General features: G+C 46.1%; 1 protein-coding gene across 1 annotated transcript; it reads right to left on the reverse strand.

The window, feature by feature from the left end:
• Positions 1–8,491: 8,491 nt before the first annotated feature.
• Positions 8,492–20,420, reverse strand: SQLE (squalene epoxidase). Its single transcript, XM_026045646.1, has 11 exons — positions 20,133–20,420; positions 18,416–18,668; positions 17,949–18,129; positions 15,776–15,872; positions 14,460–14,573; positions 13,444–13,615; positions 12,578–12,673; positions 11,861–12,003; positions 10,359–10,455; positions 10,000–10,087; positions 8,492–9,237 (listed from the first exon to the last, which is right to left on the reverse strand). The coding sequence occupies exons 1-11, from the start codon at positions 20,418–20,420 to the stop codon at positions 9,045–9,047; spliced, it is 1,722 nt and encodes a 573-aa protein (XP_025901431.1). The 3' UTR covers positions 8,492–9,044.
• Between the last annotated feature and the right edge of the window lie 1,379 nt (positions 20,421–21,799).

Raw genomic sequence — 21,799 nt, forward strand, 5'->3', positions numbered from 1 at the left:
TTTTCATCTTGCAGTCAAATACTCTAATAGGGGAAGCAGCCATCAGATCAGATCCCTTCCTGTCCTGGCATGTGCCTGACCAACCCTATTTCCATTTCTATCACAAAGTACTGCAGCTGTGGCCCCAGTACAGATTAAATCATCTTTGGGGCAAATATTAATACCACATCATAGCATTGCTGCTTGAATAGAGAATCTAGCATTATGTAAGTGTAGGTATGAGGTCTTAATGTGTCACTACAGTCAAATATGTCTTGAGTACAGGAGAGAAGGTCAGTGCTACCCRAGCACTTAATGAGCAAATGTGAGGTCTGACGTTCCAAGTGCTGCAGAATACAACAGGATTCACCACCTGCACCTCGCCCTGCCCGGTGTAAGCAAGGACTATTTTGGGGTACACCTTGGTGCTGTGCAGCAATATCACATGAAGAACTGCCCTTTCCTGCAGCTCACACGTGGCATGGTGTGAGTTTCCCACTTAAATCCTCTCAAAATGGATGAGGTAGCCTTGGAACAAAACACGCCTGCCCCTGGCTTGGTGATGTACCATACCTGACTGCTCTAAGTGCAGTTAAGAGAATCCCTTTCTTCAACCCCTTTACCCCTCCGTCTGTCTCCAGCTCTCACAAGGAGGTTGTTACAATGAGCAGTTGCTGGGGACAGCAGAGGGGTAAAGAGGAGTCTGAGGGACAATATGTGAACCTGAAGGAAATGCAGTTGGGAGAAAAGCAAACTCCAGGAGCCTGGTTTGGAAAGGAACCCTGGAGACAGCCTAGCCCAAGCCCTGCCTGCACCTGCCMGCCTGGGACTGGGCATTTACAAGTGTCAGTGTTTGCACACAAACCCGGCCTTTGGCAAGCTGGCTGCTGTTCTCCATYGCAGYGGAGGCGATCWCAGAAYCAYAGRATGGYTGAGGTTGGAAGGGACCTTTAGAGGTCATCCAGTCCAACCCCCTGCTCCAGCAGGGACACCCAGAGCACGGGGCACAGGGCGGCAGCCAGGCGGGTTTGRAGACCTCCAGAGAAGGAGACTCCACAGCCTTCCCGGGCGGCCTGTTCCAGAGCTCTGTCACACAAGGTGCTCTCTGCATCCAGCTCGTTGCAGAGCGAGGCCAGGGCACCCAAGGAGATGGGCCAGCGCCTCTCCCCCCTGCCCAAGCCTATGTCCCCGCTGTACCTGCCCCAAACGCGCTCAGCAGGTTTGCTGCAGCTGGTCCTCATAAGAGCTGAGTTAAAGGGTGACCAAAAACCAGGAAAGCCCCAAAGCTCCTCACGTCCCATCCAGAGCATGAGCGTCAGGAGGCCACTGAAGACACAGGGCGAAGGAAAAAGAGCAAAGAGGGGACTCAGATCCAGGCCACAGCCGAAGGAACGTATTTGTTTCCCTCTCCTTGTGCCCGAAGTCAGCGGGACGCCAGCCCTAGGCCGCAGCGCYGGGCGGTGCCGGCCGCCATGCGCGGAGCGGCCGCCAGCCCCGGTGCCGCTGCCCAGGCCYGGCCTAGCAGAGCCCGGGCCCCAGATCAGCCAGGCGCCTCCCTACCCCRCGTAGCCGGCTGCCCTTACTCGCAGTGCGAGTTGAGAGCAAAGGACCAGCAGTGCATTCAAAATGGAGCTCTCCATTTACATCCTGGCGTGAAGGAGAGGACCTGATACCTGAAGTGCTCTTTCCTCCTGGKGTGGCACCTGGGAAGACAGCGAGTTCCATCACCATCATTATCCATTTCTTCATTAGTTTGCCAGGCACAGGAAAGCTCATTAGCTGTCTTTAGACGAGCTCACATGTAAGCTCACACCTGGCTCTTCCCAAGGGATGATCCCATTTGTGTAGTAGTAAGAGGACATTTGAAATACCTTCCTGGAGAAAGGAGGAATGTGTAACTTGAATAAACTCCAGAGGCTCCTCTAGCATTAAAAATATATACACATATGTATACATATAAAAATATATACATATATACATATATACATATAAAAATAAGTATATATATATTTTTTTTATGTCTCCAGCACAAGCCTCCCTTCTGACCAGGCGCTCCCTAGATGTAATGGGTGTAAATGGTGAGAATTCCCGTCTAGATTTTGAAACATCAAGCAGCTTCCCAGCTGAACCACACAGACTTTTAAAGCTGGTAACACACACTAGGTCAAGACAGGTATTACCTCGTTTCTGAGTGCGGGCATCTTTCAAACCCTCGAATACTGCACTTGCTCTTTGTGCTTGGTAAGTACCTCCCAGTGCTCATCTGAGTACAAAACAACCAGTTACAACCTAGACAACCCTTGGTACAGGTGCGTTGCTCTCCACAAGCGAGTGTTTGGGGACGTGCAGCCCTCCAGGACACAGCTGCAGGGCAGGGAAAGGCTTCACCCYGGGACACGGGTTCGGTCCAGGGCTGGTAATGCAGCAGGGGCTCTCCATAGGCTCTGTATCCTGGTGCCAGAGAGCGGCAGCGGGATCAGGCAAAGTGAAACAAGAGACCTTCAGTGTGAGTGCCCCAAGTGGAGCCTGCAARTTATGCACATGTGCACTATCTGTTTCCAGGTATCGTCTGCAAGATAGCTTATCTCTAGGCAAGATAAGAAGGCAGATACTGAATATATTTATTTACTGAATATATTATCAGGAGACTAATTGGCTCTGTGCGTGCTCCATAGACTATGATARAATGTCCTATATTTGCAGAACATGCATATTAATATCAGGTTCCCCCTGCTGTACAATTAGCAGTGGTTTTTGAGTTAGAAATAAGCAATTACAAATTACAATGGAGCTGGTTACAAATTGATCCACAGCTCTGCTGTATTAGAGCTTGCCATTTAATAGAAATACAGGAAACTTGAGCTGAAAAYGAAAACTCTGGTGCTGAATCTGATACCTGCTCGTGATACCGGGAGCTCCCGGGGAAGCGGAGAGCCAGATGTTGGAGCAGATGCACTAGAGGTGGCCGGGGGTGTCCCAAGAGCTTTGTGGCCTGGAGCAGAGTGACAGCGAAAACCAGTGGCCCCAGGCATCCCACGGGAGCCCGTGGTGTGTGAGGCCTCCCCATCTCCCGTTGGTTCCTGACTGAAAGATAAGACTTACCTAGAGGCAGCAGCATCAGGCTCAAGGTTAATAGAATCCCCTCCTAGTGCTGGAGGTGGCAACAAGGGCACAGCCCTTTGGTGGGATGCACCGAAACACAACTGCTCCCACCATGAACTACAGTCCACGTGTCAAAGATGAGGCTGTCTCATGTACATCTTGAAAAGCAAAGCAAAAATGGCTCCAGGTCAGAGCACGTCCACCGCCCCTGATTTCTTGGACCACAGACCTCCTCCTCGAGAGTCTTCCCCCAGCTGGTGCCAGGACGAAGCACACGTGGTGGAAAACAGCAGCAAACAGTTCGTCATAAGGCAAGTGTTAAAGCTTTGTAACCTAGAACTTGAACGGCAGGGTTATATTTACGGTGAAATATGGACAAGGGTCATGGTTATACCGCACTTCCACACAAGTTGTATATGGAGGAGTTGTGTCTGGGATCACAACACGGCCTGGGAAGCGTCACGGGGCATTTGGGTCCTGGATTTCAGCCTTTGATCTGCAATTCGGGAGAGGCGCCAGGCCCGGCTCGCTGCCCGGGGAAGCACCGAGCGCAGCAGGGCTCGCACCCCGAGAACACCCGGCACGGCAGAGCGGGGCAGCCCCGCGCGCCGCCGCAGGGAGCGAGCCCTGCTCGTCACCGCCGCGTGGCCGGGACGCGCGGACAGCACAGCGCGGCCAAGCCGAGAGCGCGGCCACGGAGCGCGGCCAGCGCCACAGACGGCCACTTGGTCAGCACTCCATCAAACTAAGTCTTTCCACCTTGTCCAGGAGACATTACATATCCATCGAGTGCATCCCATTTGCTCTTCCTTGCAGATTTGGTACACAAAAGCCTGAAAATGCAGGGCGGCCTACAAGGCGGCCTACAGGTAAACAAGGTATCCAGTCGAAAACAACCCAAACCTTCCTGTGGGAAAATTAACCATTGACCACCCAGGTGAAGTGTCTAACGTCTCTGTGAGATGGCAACATACCCCTCTGAGTCATGCAGGTGCTTCTTTTCCTCAGCACTACTTGCATGTACGCAACTTCCTCGCCATTACCAGGGATTTTATTGGGGTATTTGGCCTACGATTTGGGTGTTCATGTTTGGCTGACCCCGCTCTTGAAGACTGACCCTACCCCCTTGCTGCTGCTCCTGTGGCTTTTCATCATTTTACCTCCCAAATAAAGGCAGTAGCAAAGGCACAAAGCTCCACCCTGCAGCTTCTCTTGACTGAGGCCCGAAGCATCATCAGCTCCCACTCTGGCAGAGCATCCCTTGCAAACCGTCATTTATTGCATACCTATTTTCCCTCCTTTTTCCCTTTAGCCCTTCCTATTTCCCTGCTGACCATTTTGACTGGTGATAAGAACCGAGTGCAAGTTACCAATGAACCCCTCAGAGCGACTCCCGTATCTCACTCCTGAACAGCCCCAACTAGAATCCATCCCAAAATGGGTGAGGATTCATTTCCTGTTCGTGTTACTTCCCTCACCTCAACAATAGATTTCACTTACTATTCAGAGCACCTACGAGGCTTTTATTTTCGGTATGTTGAATAACCTTTTATCAGCAAACTGTCACGCTGCTGATCACCCGGCGCGGCATGGGAGCCTGCACAGCTCTTTGGAGCTCCACCGGGAACAATTTGGGAACTGCTGACACCATTTTCCATCAGCCCCGCAATGCTGAGCAAGCCGCAACTCCAGGACGCATAAATAATTTACCAACTGCCCGTATTTACCACGGATGGGAGGGATTTTGCTTTTGTCCGGATCACAAAAGCAAGCTCCAGGCAGCAGTATGTGCACGTACACTAAGCCAGCCATAAATCACCGCCTCACTGATACAGATCAGTTCTTGGGTGCCAAGGGGGTGGCAGTAAATGCCAGCGGGCAGGTTTTGGGGTGCGTTTGCCCCAAAGGTGAGAGCTTCCACACGGCAGCCGGATGGGGGCAGCTCCCCCAGCGTCACCTGCCCGTGTGTCTGTCGTGGGCTGTGGGTTGCAGGACGAGGACCGGAGCCAAGAGGCAGAGGGGGAAGTCAGCAGGGGACAGGGGAAGCACAGAGGGGAGAAACAGCACAGAACTGGCGCTGTCGGAAAGGGGGGAACTTGTTTTGATCATCCCCGTTTGCTCAGATTGTTGCAGATGTTTGGAGACTTGAGCAAGAGCCCTGGGGTTGCATGTACTTCACAAGGGCTGGATTATAACCAAAATGAAGTGTGAGAACAAATCATGGCTTAGCTGAAGCAGGGATTGGGCAAGCCCAGGAATGGCACGGATTTCTTTTCCCCAAAATGAATTAAAGGTATCAATGTGCTCTGAGTATCCCTGCTGGAACAGGAGGGGTTGAACTAGATGATCTCTAGAGGTCCCTTCCAGCCTCCACCACCATGGGATTCTGTGATAGGACAGATTTACTTGTGAAGCCTCCTGTATTTATGAATTATCAGACACCATTAACAAATAACACATCAACAGAAAATTGTGCACTCCTCTTTTTCTGCAGATTTAAGACTTAAGCCTCTATCCAGACACCCCTTCAGAGAAGGGCTGTGCTGTGCCTGGGATTTCAGGCCTCACAGGGCCTCGGCAGTACAATCTAGTTGCAAACTACAAAATCCAAGAGTGATCCAAGACTCATCAAGCACCTTCTCATTGCTCCAGCTGAGTGAAAGGGAGGGAGGAAAAGGAGCAGGGCAGCCTTGCCTGCTGCCTTTGGGCCCTAGAGCAAGAGGAGACACCAAAAACACGCACAGACCCAAGGGGCTTCACCCTTCACAGCCCTACACGTCTGCAGGCGGAGTTAGGCTTTTAAAGCTTCATTTGAAAACTGGTGTTGCCCGTGTATTTTCCAACAAAGGGCTTATTCAAAACAAAATCTAAGACCAAAACACTTTGTTTTCATGATTAATGCTGAGAGAGCTGGGCCTGTTCAGCCTGAAGAAGAGAAGGCTGAGGGGGGACCTGATCAGTGTCTATAAATAGGAGGATGGGGCAGCCTCTTTTCAGTGGTGGCCACTGATGGAACTAGAAGAAACAGCCACAAACTGAAGCACCAAAAGTTCCACACAAACTTAAGGAAAAATTTCTTAATAGTGAAGGTGAGAGCCCTGGAACAGGCTGCCCAGGGAGGCTGTGGAGTCCCCTTCTATGGAGATCTTCCAAACCCCTTTGGATGCCACCCTGTGCCACGTGCTCTACGTGACCCTGTGTGTGCAGGGAGGTTGGACTGGATGACCTCTGGAGGTCCCTTCCAACCTTAACCATTGTGTGATTCTATGATTCAGTCTCATAGCAAATTTCTCAGACAAGCCCCATGATTGTGTCAAACATCTTCAACCAGGAATCACCTCCCTACCTGTCGAGAGGCCTCCGCAGGACTCCTCAGGGGCAACCACTTTACTCCTCTTCCTCCCCATCCCTAGCAGCTCTCCACACACTCCCACCCTGCTTCCCTACAACCTCAGCCCTACAGAGCTGCTGCTGCTGCTGCTGCTGCCGCCCTGGTCGGGCACAGCTGCCTCCATCCTGCAGCGCAGGGATAACCACATCCCAAACAGACACCAGGTCTCACATGTCTCGCAGCGTTAAATTTTGCAGTACACAACCCCCTAGAACTAATCTCTTTTAATCGGCACATCTATAAAAACGCAACTGCTGGGTTGTCCACACATGTGGTCCCTGTGTGTTCTTCCCCCATCCCACCCCAGGACTGCAATTCCTTTTTTCCTGCTGCATATACATGGAGAAAGGGGAAACCAGAACTCCTACACTCCCTGATGCAACTTTGGACTAGCACGAGCTGTTCTTAGCTCCCTTCTTGGGCTATTTTGACTGAGGACCTTCCCCCTCACTGCCAGCTCCACTCCTCTCCTTCTCACAAGGCTCAGCAATCATTTCTCGGGTTGTTTCTCCGTTCTCCATGCCCCTCACAAGCACCACGGCCGCTATGGGACAGAGCTTCAAGCCGCTTGGCTGCCCCGCGGGGCAGGACCCCAGGCCCTCAAACCCTCCTCCCGAGGAGCACTGAGGTTCCTAGTTTCAGGCAGGAGATGCCAATTTGGTTCAATGCTTCCTCCAACTAAGACTTTCCACCCCGTGCAGAAGACAAGTTGCGTGTGCGTCACCTGAGTCACAGTTGCTCTTCCTTACAGAGAAAGATGACGTTTCCCCCGTTACTTCTCAGCAACATTCACTCCTCTAGCCAGGTGAGTGAGTTCACCCAAACCCTGTGCTCAGAGAGAAGATCCTAAACACATTTGCAAATTCTAAGCACAGTGAAATCCAGACCCTACAAACCCGCTTCGTTTAGAAACACACGACAGAGGTATCAGACGGATATCAGAGCTTTTTATTCAAGTTAGCCGAGGGGGTGTGTTTGGCTCACGATTGTTACTCTTTGCCTCTTAAAAAAGACTGACTGTAAATAATATTAAAAATAGGGATACGTAGAAGGAACCAATATTTTCAAAGTTGTCACAAATTTTGAAAACCCTTATATAAATTCTGCAAACTTTGTATACCCTTAAAGACGCAATATTTAGTTACCACATATAATGATACCTGAAAATATTACTGCTTGATCCTGAAGTGTTCACACGTTGTGAATGTGCTGTGTTTAATTTCAAGAGGGTATCAAAAGTGATAACGGTTAGAAAAATATACGTATTTTTCTTTCCTCTGCAAAAAATAAAAAAAGGTCATTTGAAATATCCATCAAATAAAATATTAGAACAGCTTCTCCATTTTTTTTTTTTTGAAATCCAACAGAAAAACTATGTTTCTATACAGCTTGGGCAAGCTGCTGTTTTCAAAGGCTACAGTGGAAGTTCTGCTGGGAGGGAAACCCACCACGTGCTGCTCTCTGCGTCCGGCTGCGCGGGACGAGCCCACTGGAAAAGCCACACGGTGAAACCAGAGCAAACGGGAAGGCAAGGAAAAGAGGAAACCAAACAGACGAGAACCAAGGGAACTTATTGCAAAGGGTAGCACACACGCAGGGGGAGAAACCAGCGGTAAAAATACAGACTGACCTCCACGGGAGAAAATCTTTTCCAGGGATTTAAAGGACACTTCCACAGCACTTCTCCAGGAGTTTTAGAAGGGGTATTAAAGGCTGCTTTGTGTTCTGGAAACAGCCTTTTCTGGATTTGCTTTGGTGGCAGGAAGCTGATGTGCTTCAGCTAGTGGCAGGATTTATTAATTTGTTGTGTATACACCAGGCCCAAGAAAATAAAACAAACAAACAAAAAAAAAAAACCCTAAAACTCCTAAGTTTTAAAAAAGAGATAGGAAGAAAGTTTTAAAAACATGTGCTTTCATTACCCAAGTGCAATGCAGTAGTCAAGAGAACTGCAATTTGATTATTACTGGCTTAAATAAGTCTGGTTTAGAAAAGATTTTAAAAAAGCAACATGATATTTCACAATCTGAAATCTTTTAGAGCATCCTTTTAAACGGCAGCAGGCTGAATATCTCAGCTGCAACACACCTAGCACAGGGGCAAATACTTCCAGTGAAATAACACAAACCAGGAGTTTTCTTGCAACATTTCACAGTAATAAACAGTCTCTGGAACTACCCAGCTGTAAAAAGCATGGAGGATAATAGCAGCATATGGTTGACATTTTTCACTTTTCATTTTATTAATATTAGTGGTGCACTCTATGCAATGGCTAAAGTGAAGAATGAATTTTCTGACAAAATTGGCAATTATCTACCTTATGCCAACACTTAAATTATGGTCTTTGTAAACAGCTAACTCATTTTAAAACGCAAATCGCAATGGAAARGCTATTTACATATAGTATAAGAATATATAACCACAAATCCAAATCGAAGCCAAATCCTGAACAGGGAGATTACATTTTGAAGGGAAGAACACATAATGCAGTATTAAACTGTACATGTCCAAAGATTTTAAAGGCATCGTGATTCCTGTGTCTTCTTCCTTCAGTCTCTTCCCCCATCTCCATTTAATAGACTAAGTATTTCATCTCCGAGTAAATGAGTGGGAATATAATGGAGCAGCTGCGGTAGAGGACAGCCCCGCTGCTGAGGAGCGCTCGAGGTTTGGTGATCCACGACTCGGACTTAAAGCAGAAATAAACAGCATATAAGGCCACAGCAAAGAAGTGGCCGATGAGGACCATGGGTTTAGGAGATAACCTGTATTAAAACACACACAAAAAGAAAACCAAATAAATTATGCCAATAAAGCACCAAGGATTTTTCAGTTTACAGAGATTTTCATTCAAAATCATGTTTATCTTTCTCAYGTCAGCAGCTCTGATCCTGATGCCTCACGTGGAACAACGTGGGACATCCTGGGGCTGCCAGAGCCTGCACCCCCTCTACAGCCCCACAGGCCACTGCTGCTTCCCCCCTTTCCCTGCCACGGCCCATAGTCTGTATCTGCCTTTAGCAGTTCCCATGGGATTATTTTCAACAGCTTTAGCTCTTATTCCAGAACGGGAGAAGCAAATACTCACCCTCCACACATCCAAAGCAAAAGATTTCTGTGCATTCACTCTAGGGTATCTGAAACTCTTCACAGTTGCTCATCTCCCTCCTCCTTTTGCTCTTATATGGGAGTCGTCTGTCACTACCCTCAACTTGTCAAGCATGAGATGCCTCTTTTACCCTTCATTCTTCAGCTAGCCTGGACCACTCCATACCATTCATTCATGTCACTCCCATACTCCTTATATTAAATTCTTTCCACATTTTAGTTGCATTTTAAAAAAAAGTCAGCATTTGAACACAATGGTTTGTACCAAASCTCAGTCTAACCCTAGTGGGAAAGGCAGCAGCTCAAGGGGACCATTCTCCAAGGGTGGAGTTGACCGAATGGGAGCAGGGCAGCTCCCAGCAGATGCTCTTCGCTCTTGACGAGGCTCCCGTTAATTACAACCAGTGTGTTGAACTTACACAGAGAGCAATCCAACAGGGCCTGTGACACACTCGCCACCCAGCCGAAAGTAATGGAAACAGGCTTTCTTCAGCTGATGCAAGGAATCTGCAAAATCAATTAAAATGACTCAGCAAATACATGCTGCACACACTGAAACCAGCTTAGGTGTCAGGAATACAAAATCCATGACTTTGCAGCTCTCTAAATTCACGGAGATTTGGAGCCGGCTTGATTTAAATAAAGGATAATCTTACAAAATATCTACATATTTCTGAGTATGAAATAAGCAAGCACCTGGACATACACTTATATACATACACATCCCCCTTCCACCCCATCCCATGTTTATTTGAACTTAACTTTAAAATGTATTTACCATCTGTGGCAGCAAAAAGTTCATATAGGGCTTGAGCAAGAACATTCACTACAAAAGAATGAGACTTTTTCCTCGACCAGTAAAATGTTCTTTTTGCCTGCAAAAGAAAAGAAATATTTCTATCAGGAAATTACAAAAGACCTTTTTAAATGGGTGAAAGAGTCATGTCCRTGTTCAAAATAAATGTAGAGTGGATTTCAGCTACACTAGATKAAAACCATCTGGGCTGCTCTAACAGAGAAAAGAAGGTGGCTGTAGGTGGCTAGATTAAATCAAATACTTGACAGATCTAAGCCATGCATTTCTCTCCATTGACTTTACAGGAAATAACTGAGGCTAGGAGATGTAGTTAAATCCTGTGCTGTCTAGGAAGATGAGTGCCATTCATTCTCCCTTTAAATACTTCTCACTTTCCAAAAAACACTTTCTGAATAATTCATTTGTAGTGTGTAATTACTCTGGTCATCCTTTAGACAAATTAATACGTCAAGCTATTAAACAGTGTGTTTGTGTGTGCGCGTGTGCGCGCGTGTGTGTGTGTGTAAGGGGAGAGAGGAGAGAAAGGGAGAAAGTATGGAATCCCAGAACCACAGGATGGTTGAGGTTGGAAGGGACCTCTAGGGATCATCCAGTCCAACCCCCTGCTCCAGCAGGGACACCCAGAGCACGGGGCACAGGGCGGCATCCAGGCGGGTTTGGAAGATCCCCAGAGAAGGAGACTCCACAGCCTCCCTGGGCAGCCTGTGCCAGGGCTCTGKCACCCTCACAGGGAAGAAGTTCTTCCTCACATGGAGATGGGAACTGTCTGTGTTGCAACTTGTATCCATTTCCCCTTGTCTATCACTAGCCACCACTGAGAAGAGCTTAGCCCCTTCCTCTCTACATTTTCCCTTCATGTACTTATACATATTAATCAGATCTCCTCCCAACCTTGTCTTCTCCAGGTTAAACAGGCCCAGCTCGCTTAGTCTTTCCTCATACGACAGACGCTCCAGTCCCTTAATCWTCTTGGTTGCTCCTTGCTGGACCCTCTCTAGAAGCTCCACATGCCCCTTGTCCTGTGGAGCCCAGAACTGCCCCCAATACTCCAAGTGCGGCCTCACCAGAGCTGAGGAGGGGGGCAGGATCTCCTCCCTTCACCTCCTGGCAACATCCTCCTGATCCCTTGGCAAAAGATGTCTTGAAAAACTAAGTGCATGTGTTCATTATTGCCTGGGTACCACGCACAAGTGGGATGTCCAACCTCATCCCTCTAGTCAGATCTATCACATCAGAAATGCACTAGCAACAGAGGAAACACTAAATAAAACAGTAGCAAAGCAGACTGAATGTAGATACACCAGTTTCCTGCTTCCTAGTGAAAGCCTCATGTATGATTTATCTATCCAAAGTTTTGTAAACAGCTGTGCATCACTGGTAAATTTTATGTCCCTGAGTTACATGAAACTTAAGTCTAAACTGCATCTAAAGCTGCCTAAGCAAAGTCTATACTGAAGTCTCACCTGGAGAATGTCGGAATCTTCATACAGGTCTGGAATATTCTGCAGCAAGTTTCTCCATATTTTAACATCGTTTAAAACAACGCTCATTCCTCCACCAGTTAGAGGGTGCCTTATGTTATATGCGTCTCCTAAAAGGAGAACTCCTAAAAAGAAGAGAAAAATTAATAGGATACTGTACAAACCACTACACAAATGCCAAACTCTCAAACCCTGGATTTTGATATAAAATTTACAAATAAATTTTACAAATAGCTTCCACTGGGAAGCTATTTGGATAACAACCAAAGATTTGAAATCCRATCTCTTTGAATTATCTTGCTAAAAAGCTCTATAAAGAGAAATGTTCAAAATATTTATTTCCTGTATGTGTGCACATATGTGTGTAAATCACACACAAACACAGATCTCTAGAGCTTCTTTTTTAATATGAAGTTCTCCTTTTAAGAAAAAATAAGCAAGCCCTGTATAAGTATGAGGGATTGTAGTCATGAATTCATCTGTTCTACATCTTAAAAATAAAATAAAAAAAATCTGAACTTTAAAATGTAGACCTTAATTTGAAGTCTAATGTCAATATAAACATTACAGCTGATTTGCGCCATATATGCAGACATTTTCAAAATCATAAACAGGAGCATAAAACAATTGCCCTGAACAGGTTACCTGCTGCATACAACAACACAGCCCTAATCTTACAGGTTATTTCACAGTACAGACCTTTTTTGTTCACAGCTGAAGGAGGCAAGAAGCTTGCTGGCATAGTCCTCAAGCGATCATTCTGCACTGCTATTAAGAATGGCTCCCTTAGGTGCACTGGAATAAACAAATTACTAAGTTACATTTTTAGGTGGTGTTTCAAATAATCTGCACACAACCCACTTTAAGATCTTCTCAGATAAGGCTGAGGGGGGACCTGATCAGTGTGTATAAATACCTCAAGGGAGGCAGTGAGGAGGAGGGGGCGGCCTCTTTTCAGTGGTGGCCAGCGACAGGACGAGGGGAAATGGCCACAAGCTGAGGCACCAAAAGCTCCACAGGAGCTTGAGAAAACACTTCTTGACTGTGAGGGTGACAGAGCYCTGGAACAGGCTGCCCAGAGAGGTTGTGGAGTCTCCTTCTTTGGAGATCTTCCAAACCCGCTTGGACGCAGCCCTGTGCCACGTGCTCTAGGTGACCCTGTGTGAGCAGGGGGGTTGGACTAGATGACCTCTGAGGTCCCTTCCAACCTTAAGCATCCTATGATTCTATGATTCTCAGAGGAGCTTAGTGTAAATCTTCTGAACTGTCAATATTACAGGTGCCAAATGTTGTTCAATGTGGAATTCAAGCAGTGACTGTTTTATTTCAACAGTAACTGTGTGCATGGAGAAAATTCAACTTCCCCTCCTCGCTCCACATCTTGCAAGGACTTGGATGCCAAAGACAACTAACAACACAATCCAAAGATTATTCTGTGTATATTCTGATTTAAACTGATTTAAAATTCCCATACCAATATTTCAGCAGAGAAACTGGAAAATGGATGGTTGCTTTAGGGCACCTTCTAATTGTGCAGATTTTGGAGGGAAACCATCCAGACTTACCAGGTAGTTGTGGATGAATGTTCTCAATCATGTATTCTTTTAAATTTTTTGGCATTTCCCCTCGTATATCAACCAGGACCCGAGTCTCAGTTGAAGAAATCTGGTAGATTAGCACTGGACTAGTTTTAGCTAAAACCAGTTCAGCATAATTAGCTTTAAACTGTGGTGTATCCTTAAAAATAAAGAGGGGAGGGAAGGAACAGAAATATTTTCAGGAACAAAGTCAACTTACTTCCAGTACAACTACAGTTCTTTTGGCAGACCATTTCTATGTTAAGCTCTACATTTCATTTAGTCAGCTCAGTAATACGTAGAAAACATGTCAGTGTCAGTACGCAATGTGACAGTTTTCCATAGGATAATTTTGCATTATTTTAATAAACAAACTTGTAGGAAGGAAAAATTACAGTCCTCTGTATATCACTGTAGAGATATTAATTGGGGAAGACTCAGAGATTCCAAAACCCACCAAACAGTAACAAATGCTTGCTCTGTATTAAAGAAGTCCCTTCTGTATGAATTTGTGTGACTGTTCTGTAAGTATCCATAACTTGGGATGGAAAACCAGAAAAGGGGAGGCCAAAGAGGAAGTCAGTAAGGGAAGAACGTAAGCACTGAAGTGCACGTGCTGTGCGTACTGCCACCTGCCTCTAATAACTGCAGCTGGATCCTACTGATGTAGCAGGTTACTCGAGGAAAGGTGTTTTTAGGAAATACTGACTGTGCTCTGAGTTTCCCCCCTACACACACACACTCGACCTTCCTTTAGGGAAAAAGCAGGTTGCAAACCCTTTCTCGAGTGTTATTTGCACCTTGAAGTCATCCTCCCACAATGTTTTGATGCTGCTAAGGCAAAAGACTCTGGTAACTGAGTTTCTTCTTCTTTCTTAGAGATCAAAAACAGGCAACATGCCAAAGCCACAAGGTTAATGAGCCAGAGCAAACTCAGGTTAACTTAAACCAACATTAAGAAATAGTAACATAGCAGCTTATATGGTATTCTGTGTAAAACYGACCTTCAATATGCAGCCAACAAAATGGGATGAAACAGTAACTTTGCTGGAGACCAAATTTTTCCTAAACTTGGAGAAAAGTCCATCAGCAACAACAGTAAGTGGTGCATGGAGCTCCTGCAACAGAAATATATATATCTATATATATAAAGAAAATGTCATTTATGTATTATATGTGTGTATACATGTATGTGTATRTATACACACAYATATATATATACACACATAACACTTTCTATTTTGATTCAGAACAATACGATATTTCCCTARCCCTCTTGTTTTTAACTACACATTAGATGTTCTTCAAAACAATAAGCATATAAGATGATCACAAACCAGATTTTATAAAAGATATATTAAGAAAGTAAATATTTTTGCCTTCTTCCTCCCTACTTCCAAATGGGTCTTTTACATATGGTTTTCATTCCTTTATTTCATTTCTAAATGATCTAAAGCTGTGAGATTTTGTTTGCAAAGCTCAGACAGGATTTTCCAACTACTAGGGAGTTTTTGGAATTTGGTAGGGAGAGCAGCTGAGCTCAGACAGGATGAAGATGCCCATCTTCCCCATCAGGATCCCCATAAGATCCCCATCTTCCCCACACTTGCTTGCTATGTAACTTCAGACATCAAAGGAACTTTTTTTAAAACCAGGAAAGGGGGTATCAATTTTTCTTTTTTTCCAGAGAATAAGTAGTACACCCAGGAATTCAGGACATGAATTCTAGCAAAGCTGGTCTCTCCTAAACTTTTTATAATAAATTCACTCAGTTTAATAGCATTTAGCCAGCACCTCAGCATTAGTTGAGGTATTAGTCATGAATCCAAATGGTGATAAAATTAAAATGATCCAAAAATCCCTCATTCTCTTTCTGTGTTCCAAGAAATGACTAGGCAGAGAAGGGTCTCTGAATGGACACCTACTCTCTTACTTTCAGATACCTTAGTTAATATGGAAGTACATAACATAATGCAAACTATTACACACACAAAGAACAAGTCTTAATATTTTTTATCAGTAACTTCAAAAGATTTTAAACTCTTTTAAATAAATTATTTTTTAAATAAATTCGTCTTTCTCCATAAATAAAAGTGAATTCTCCAGAGACTGCCATCAGAAACTGCACATGAAGTTGTAACAGGACTTCCCATATGTTGTACTCACTAGAAAACTCTCTCCCTTTTAAGGTTCTGCTTTCCTGACAATTGAGGTATTTCTGCATCAATGCTCTGAAATAACAAATTTTTTAAAAATGCCACGTACATGTTTGCATTTAGACAGCAGTTAAAAAAAAGATCAAAACACAAAACTGTCTCACCTTAATGTCTCCTGTTTCTTTGTCCTTGTACTGCACACCCACTACACAGTCCTCTTCTTCAAGCAACTGTAACACGGTGCCTTCAATGAATTTTGCACTGAAATAAAAGRGATTAAGAACATAACAGAACAGGACCAGTAAGGCCAAAATTTCAAGGTGCTATGCAAAGAAGTCAAACCAGTTTATTAAGCCTGTTTTTGCATTAACAAACATTAAAAAAATGCTTTTTTCACCTCAAAATTCAGGATGCACCTTCAGTTTGTTGTTTGTGCATTTACCATTCTCCTCCTGCTTGCGAATTAGAGCTTGAACTGAGCACTCACAGAATCACAGAATATTCAAGGTTGGAGGGGACCTCTASAGATCAYCTAGTCCAACCTTCCTGCTCAAGCAGGCACACCTACAGCATGTGGCACAGGGCGGCATCCAGGCGGGTTTTGAAGACCTCCAGAGTAGGAGACTCCACAACCTCCCTGGGCAGCCTGTTCCACTGCTCTGTCACCCTCACAGTAAAGAAGTTSCTCCTCACCTGGAGACAGAGCTTCCTGTGTTTCGGCTTATGCCCATTTCCCCTTGYCCTATCGCTGGCCACCAATGAGAAGAGCTTGTCCCCTTTTTCCCTGCATTCTCCCTTCATGAACTTATACATGCTAATCATATCCCCTCTCAGCCTTCTCTTCCCCAGAGAAAACAGGCCCAGTTCACYCAGTCTCTCCTCATACGAGAGATGTTCCATTCCCTTAATGGAGCATTAAGGGAATGTTCCATTCCACTCCTTGCCTTCATTTCCCACAGCAAGGGCTATTCAGGTTTCAAATATAAAATAACTGTCCACCTAAATTTGTTCCTGAGTCTGAGCTGTTAGACCTGATCCTAGCAGTTCTGACACACTCTCAGCAACTCAAAACTAACACTCTTCTTTCTCTAGGTCATGAAAATTTTTATATCCATTTGGAGTTCAACAACTTAAGAAAAGCAGGATAAAGATCCACGTGGGAATGACGTTTCGACTCTCATAGGAATGCAGGCAGTCGGATTCCTATCTTTGCTCCATCTCAGCCGACACAGCAATTTCAAAGCAAATCTCCCACATCCAAGGTGGGTGCCCTAACTCACATGCCCACAAACAACAGGGAACAGGCATATTCATGCCTATTACCTGCCACAAAATTTCACTGCCACACCTAAACTTCACGCAACCTGAGCTCCTAGGTACAGGAAAGCACACTTACCATGTCAAACTTCACAAGTCAAGTCTCATAAGGACAGAATTCAAGTCCAACATTAGCTCTTGTAAATTCTACTTCAAAAATTTTTGTGTAGCTACTGGGGCCTTCCAAAAATTGAATGAACATGTGCCCAAATTTCACCAACTTTGAAGCCCTAATACGAAAGCCTTTAGAGATAGCAAATGCAGTTGTCATTAATCTTAACTGAATTGCAGACTTCCTATCTTTTACTGCTGACTTTCATAGTTCATAAATAATAAAATGTAACATAAATGATGGGAGCAAACAATTTTCCAGTTGAGAAAAAAGATGCATAAATAAAACGTGAATGGCTTTATTTCCACTGTAAACATAATTTATAGCAAAAAAAAAAAATCCACAGAAAACAGCATATACAAATATCAAATACTACAATTTCTATTTTTTCAGTAAGATGGAGGGTCTGCAGTATTCTAAAACACAGAAGTTACTGAAAATTGCTCTTTCCAGCTACTTGTTTTTGCCATTCTATCTCTTTTCTCTACTTTGTTATTACAAAAAGCACAAGCAGTCTAAGAAGCTCTATGCATCCTCTTTACGAAAAGGAGGTGGCTTCCTTTGTTCAAAACAAACAAACAACAATCACTACAGAAGAATCCAGCCTTTCCACTCAAACTGTTCCTTTACATTGGCCAGAACTTAGCATCGTGTTTGAAGCCTACAGTTCCTTGAATTTAAAGATTAACTCGTCCCAGAGAGTAATATAAAGTGCAGTCAGTTCGTGTACCTGGCATCTACAGAAAAGACAAAAACCAAGTATAGGTGCTTTGGGATGAGTCTTGTGAATTGGAGGCCTCTGTGTTCAGATAGAATGAAATGGACTGTAAACCCTCATGATGCTGGGAAAAATGCTGCTAGATTTCAGGAATAGGAGATGTCATGGTCACTATTACTAGTTGACTTACTTTGGTTCTGCCATAGCTGCCCTTCGGAGACCCATGATGAACTGGCCATGGTGAAATGACCTCCCACTAACCACACGGCCGTCGTCAGATGTTGGATAAGGAATTTCAACCTCTGACTTGCTCTCTATGTCATGAATTATGTAGCCATTTACTACTCGTGCATCGATACCTTCCACTGTATCTGCAAAGAATGTAACAATATATGGGTAAAAAAATGTGTTTCAAGAAGTTTAATTGTCTATTAAAATATTTYTTTACATAGAGTTAAATTCTCTTCATCAAAAGAGTTATTCTGGGGGGAGAATATGTTCAACATTGTGGACTAAAAACACTTAGGCATTTTTAATTTAAATACAGCAAATATTGTATTTTTTTTTGTTTTCTCTGTAGGCATGCTTTCTGTAAATAAGAAATGGACTGTCCTAACCTCTGCGTTACAGATGTATCTGCACTTGAAATGCACTTACCTTCAAGACCCAAGTCTTTAAGGGCATTAAAACCTCCGGGTTGTAAGAGTTCTCCAACTATCCTGTCAGGTTCTTTCAGATCCCTCTCTATAACAGTCACTTTTCTTCCATCCCTCGAGAGCACCGTGGCCAAAGAAGAACCAAGGACACCTGAACCCACAATGATAATTTCTGGATCATACTGAGGTGATAACGTTGTATTTGTAGCAGTTTCTGTCATATGTAATTCTGAGAAGTTTACTTCTCTTCTGCCCTTTAGAAAGGAAAGTCAACAAAATTATAAAATGCACATATAGAATTTCTGAAAACTTTCATTTTTTTTCAAATAAACATTATAATTAATTCATTATAACTTCCTAAAGGGGGACTTGAACTTCAAGAGGAACTTTGGACCAAGTCTACTAGATCTGACAGACTGAGTGCCCCTCTGTTGGTTGGGGAGCATCTTCCAGTTAGTGTTGTCCAAAATTAAAYCATGTGCCTCCTCTACAATGTGATCAAAACATCACAAGCAGGAAAACAAAAAAACGAACCAGGTAAAGCTGCACTCCTGATCAAAGCCAAACCACTAATGCGACTTCAGTCTCAGATACGGTGACAGGTAAGTCCCTATAAAGGCAATGAAGCAAGGCTGTACTATCTTCTTGATTTACAAGGCAACACAGTGAAGTCCTCACGTCAGTCAGCACCTATTAGATGGGAGCCTTAACATTTTGCAACGGGAAAGGTTATTACATTCACTGAAAAAATGTGTTTCTAACTTTACTGTAAGAGAATATTAGCATCTTTCTAAGTGAAACTCCCTAYAAAGGAACAAAAAAGAAGGTTTATGGTAAACGCTCAGCATGGAAAAGTATCAGCAGAAACAGCTAATTAGTAAATGTTATAAAGAATCAGTCCTAAAATTAAGAATCAGTCCATAAACTATGTGCAAGCTTACTACATGCCTACAATTAAAGTTGTCAAGAACTGATGTACATCAGATTATATTATATACACCAAATTATTATGAATATCTCTGATATCTCAAGACCAAATATAGTTACGGTATCTCCCCAATACCAACTAATGGCATACACTTCAAAGTGCAAAATAAGTTGCAATTCCAGTGCGAGTCTGCAAGTCATGCCTGCCAATCCCAGCAGGGAGAAGGGAGCCCTGTTTGCCCTCCCACGGATGCATCAGCACCGGGCGCTGAGAGCAGCGAAAACGCGACTGCATCGGTGAAACCCAAGCCCAGGACACGGCCCACGGCAGCGCTCCCAGGGGTGCTGTGTCATTAGGGTTGGAAAAGATCGGAGGATCACAGAATCCTTAAGGTTGGGACCTTCAGAGAAGGGACCTTGYGGGAGATCTTCAAGATGATGATTGTCCAGCTCAGTAGCCTTGGCTGCCACGAGCCAGCTGGCCTCCAGCTCCAAACCACAGTTCTCACGTCCTCAGCACCGCCGATGTCAGCAGCACAGACCACGGCAGCCCAGGTCCTTGTGGCACCGGCAGGAATTCCCAACCAGCTGCATTTGCAGCTTTCTCTAGACACATATATTTAATTGGGACATTGGGAAGACGATCTCTACAAGCTTTAAATAGCCTTGTCTCTTTTCCTACCCACAGCAAGTACAAAACTCGGCAAATCAGCAGCCCAGAAGCAAACAACCCTTCCCAAGGCTCGGAGATGCTACGAGGAGGGCACGGCTCCCCGTGGGCCCGAACCTACCTTTGGGGACGGGGGCTGCTGGAGGCGCTGCGCCGCCGGGGACGGTTTGGCCCAGAAGAAGCCCACGAGCGGCAGGGCGGCGAGCACGTCGGAGAGGACGCCCAGGTGCGAGCGCTGCCGCTGCTGCCGCTGCTTGGGCCCTCGGAAGCGGTAGCGGTGCGAGAGCAGCAGCCCCAGCGAGAAGAAGAGGAGCACGGAGAGCAGCACCTCCTTGTTGGCGTAAGTCATCAGGTCCCCGCACTTCTTGTACACGTAGATGAAGGAGGCGATGCCCAGGAACGTCCACATGCTGAGGGCACGGGGCTTGCCGCCGCCCGCTGCTTCCTCTAAAGCCTTTTGGGCTCAAACAGGCCCTTTTCACGCGGAAAAAAAAAAAAAAATAAAGGGAAAAGTTTATACTGAAAAGCAGTGGATTCCTTCAAAGCAAAAGGGAGAGCGATCGCCGTGGAAGAGCAAGGAGCTCCACGGAACGCTGTGAAGATGCCCGTGCAACCTCAGGGCGCCATAGGAGCGCAGGCGTTGAGCCTCCAAACGGGCAGGTGGGGAAGAGCGCGGACAACGTCCTCGCGAACAGCCTCCCCACGCGAGGCGGGGCCGCCGCTCGGGCTGCCCCCCCGCGCGCACCCGCTCGCCGTGACTCCCGCGCAGCCGGGCGGCGGAGGCGGCGGCTCTCGCCCCGCCAGGGCGTCCCCCGCCCGCGGCAGCGGCCCCGGCTCCGCGCCGCGTGGCTCGGGCCGCCCCGCGCGCCCACGCGTGGGGACGGGGGGGGGGGCGCGGGGGGAGGCTGCTGGGGGCGGGGCTATGCTAATGAGCAACGGCCGCCCTCTCCTCGTGGGCACCGCGCGCCCGGTGCCTCAGCGCGCGCGGGCCAATCGGCGGCGCTAGGGCGAGATGGCGCTATGGCCCGGCGCCCAATGAGAGGCGGCGGGAGGCGGGGCTTACGCCCGCCGGGCTCCTAGGGCGATGTGACGCCGGGGCGGGGGCGTTGCCATGGGCACGGCAGGGCGGGGCGGGGCGCGTTGCGCATGCGCGTTGCGAGCGGCGGGAGTGCTGAGGCGGGGGCGCCGTGAACGATTGGGGCCGGGGTCTGAGGCGGAACGGCCCCGACGGAGGGGAAAAGAGGCCGTGGCGCCGCCGCTTTTAGCCCTCATCCCCGAGAGAAGCCTCGTTGTGCCACGAGGGGAGGTGCAAAATGGCATTACAAAAGAGGAAGAATGGTGTTAGGCCAGAAGCACGAGGCATTTGGGCAGCAAAACCAAAATAGTCCCAAAAAGTCGTAAGCTTAAAGGTGATTCAACCTTGAGCTTCTGTGGGTCACCTCTGAGGTCACCTCTGTCTGTGAGGGAGACCACACACCTGGTGGCAACACCACCTTGCAGCACACCAATGTTCAGTCTCTATCGTGGTGAAATGGTACTTAAAATTAATTGGAGTGTTAAATGTGACACAAGGCTACTTCAGAGAGCAGTTATAGAGATTGAGCAAAAGCAAAGACACACAGATAGACCAACAAGTCCCTGAGTCAAGAAAGGTGGAGCAGAGAGCGTGGTGGGGCTGGATGTCACGGCAGGGGTCCATTCTGAACGGTTTTTGGGAAGGAAGTTTTCATGCACAGAGGGGCCAGAAGCAAATTTGGATAAATAAAAGCAAAATAAGAGCTGGTAAGA

Source organism: Nothoprocta perdicaria, unplaced genomic scaffold (genome assembly GCF_003342845.1).
Source record: "Nothoprocta perdicaria isolate Ctin4 unplaced genomic scaffold, notPer1 scaffold_407, whole genome shotgun sequence".
In the NCBI taxonomy this organism is placed as follows: Eukaryota; Metazoa; Chordata; class Aves; order Tinamiformes; family Tinamidae; genus Nothoprocta; species Nothoprocta perdicaria.

Coding starts and splice junctions, on each gene's coding strand:
- SQLE (XM_026045646.1), bottom strand. CDS start 20,420: ATGTGGACGTTCCTGGGCATCGCCTCCTTCATCTACGTGTACAAGAAG. Junction 18,130..18,415: donor TAAAGACTTGGGTCTTGAAG/GTAAGTGCATTT, acceptor CATTCTTTGCAG/ATACAGTGGAAGGTATCGAT. Junction 12,004..12,577: donor TTCAGCTGTGAACAAAAAAG/GTCTGTACTGTG, acceptor TCTTCTTTTTAG/GAGTTCTCCTTTTAGGAGAC.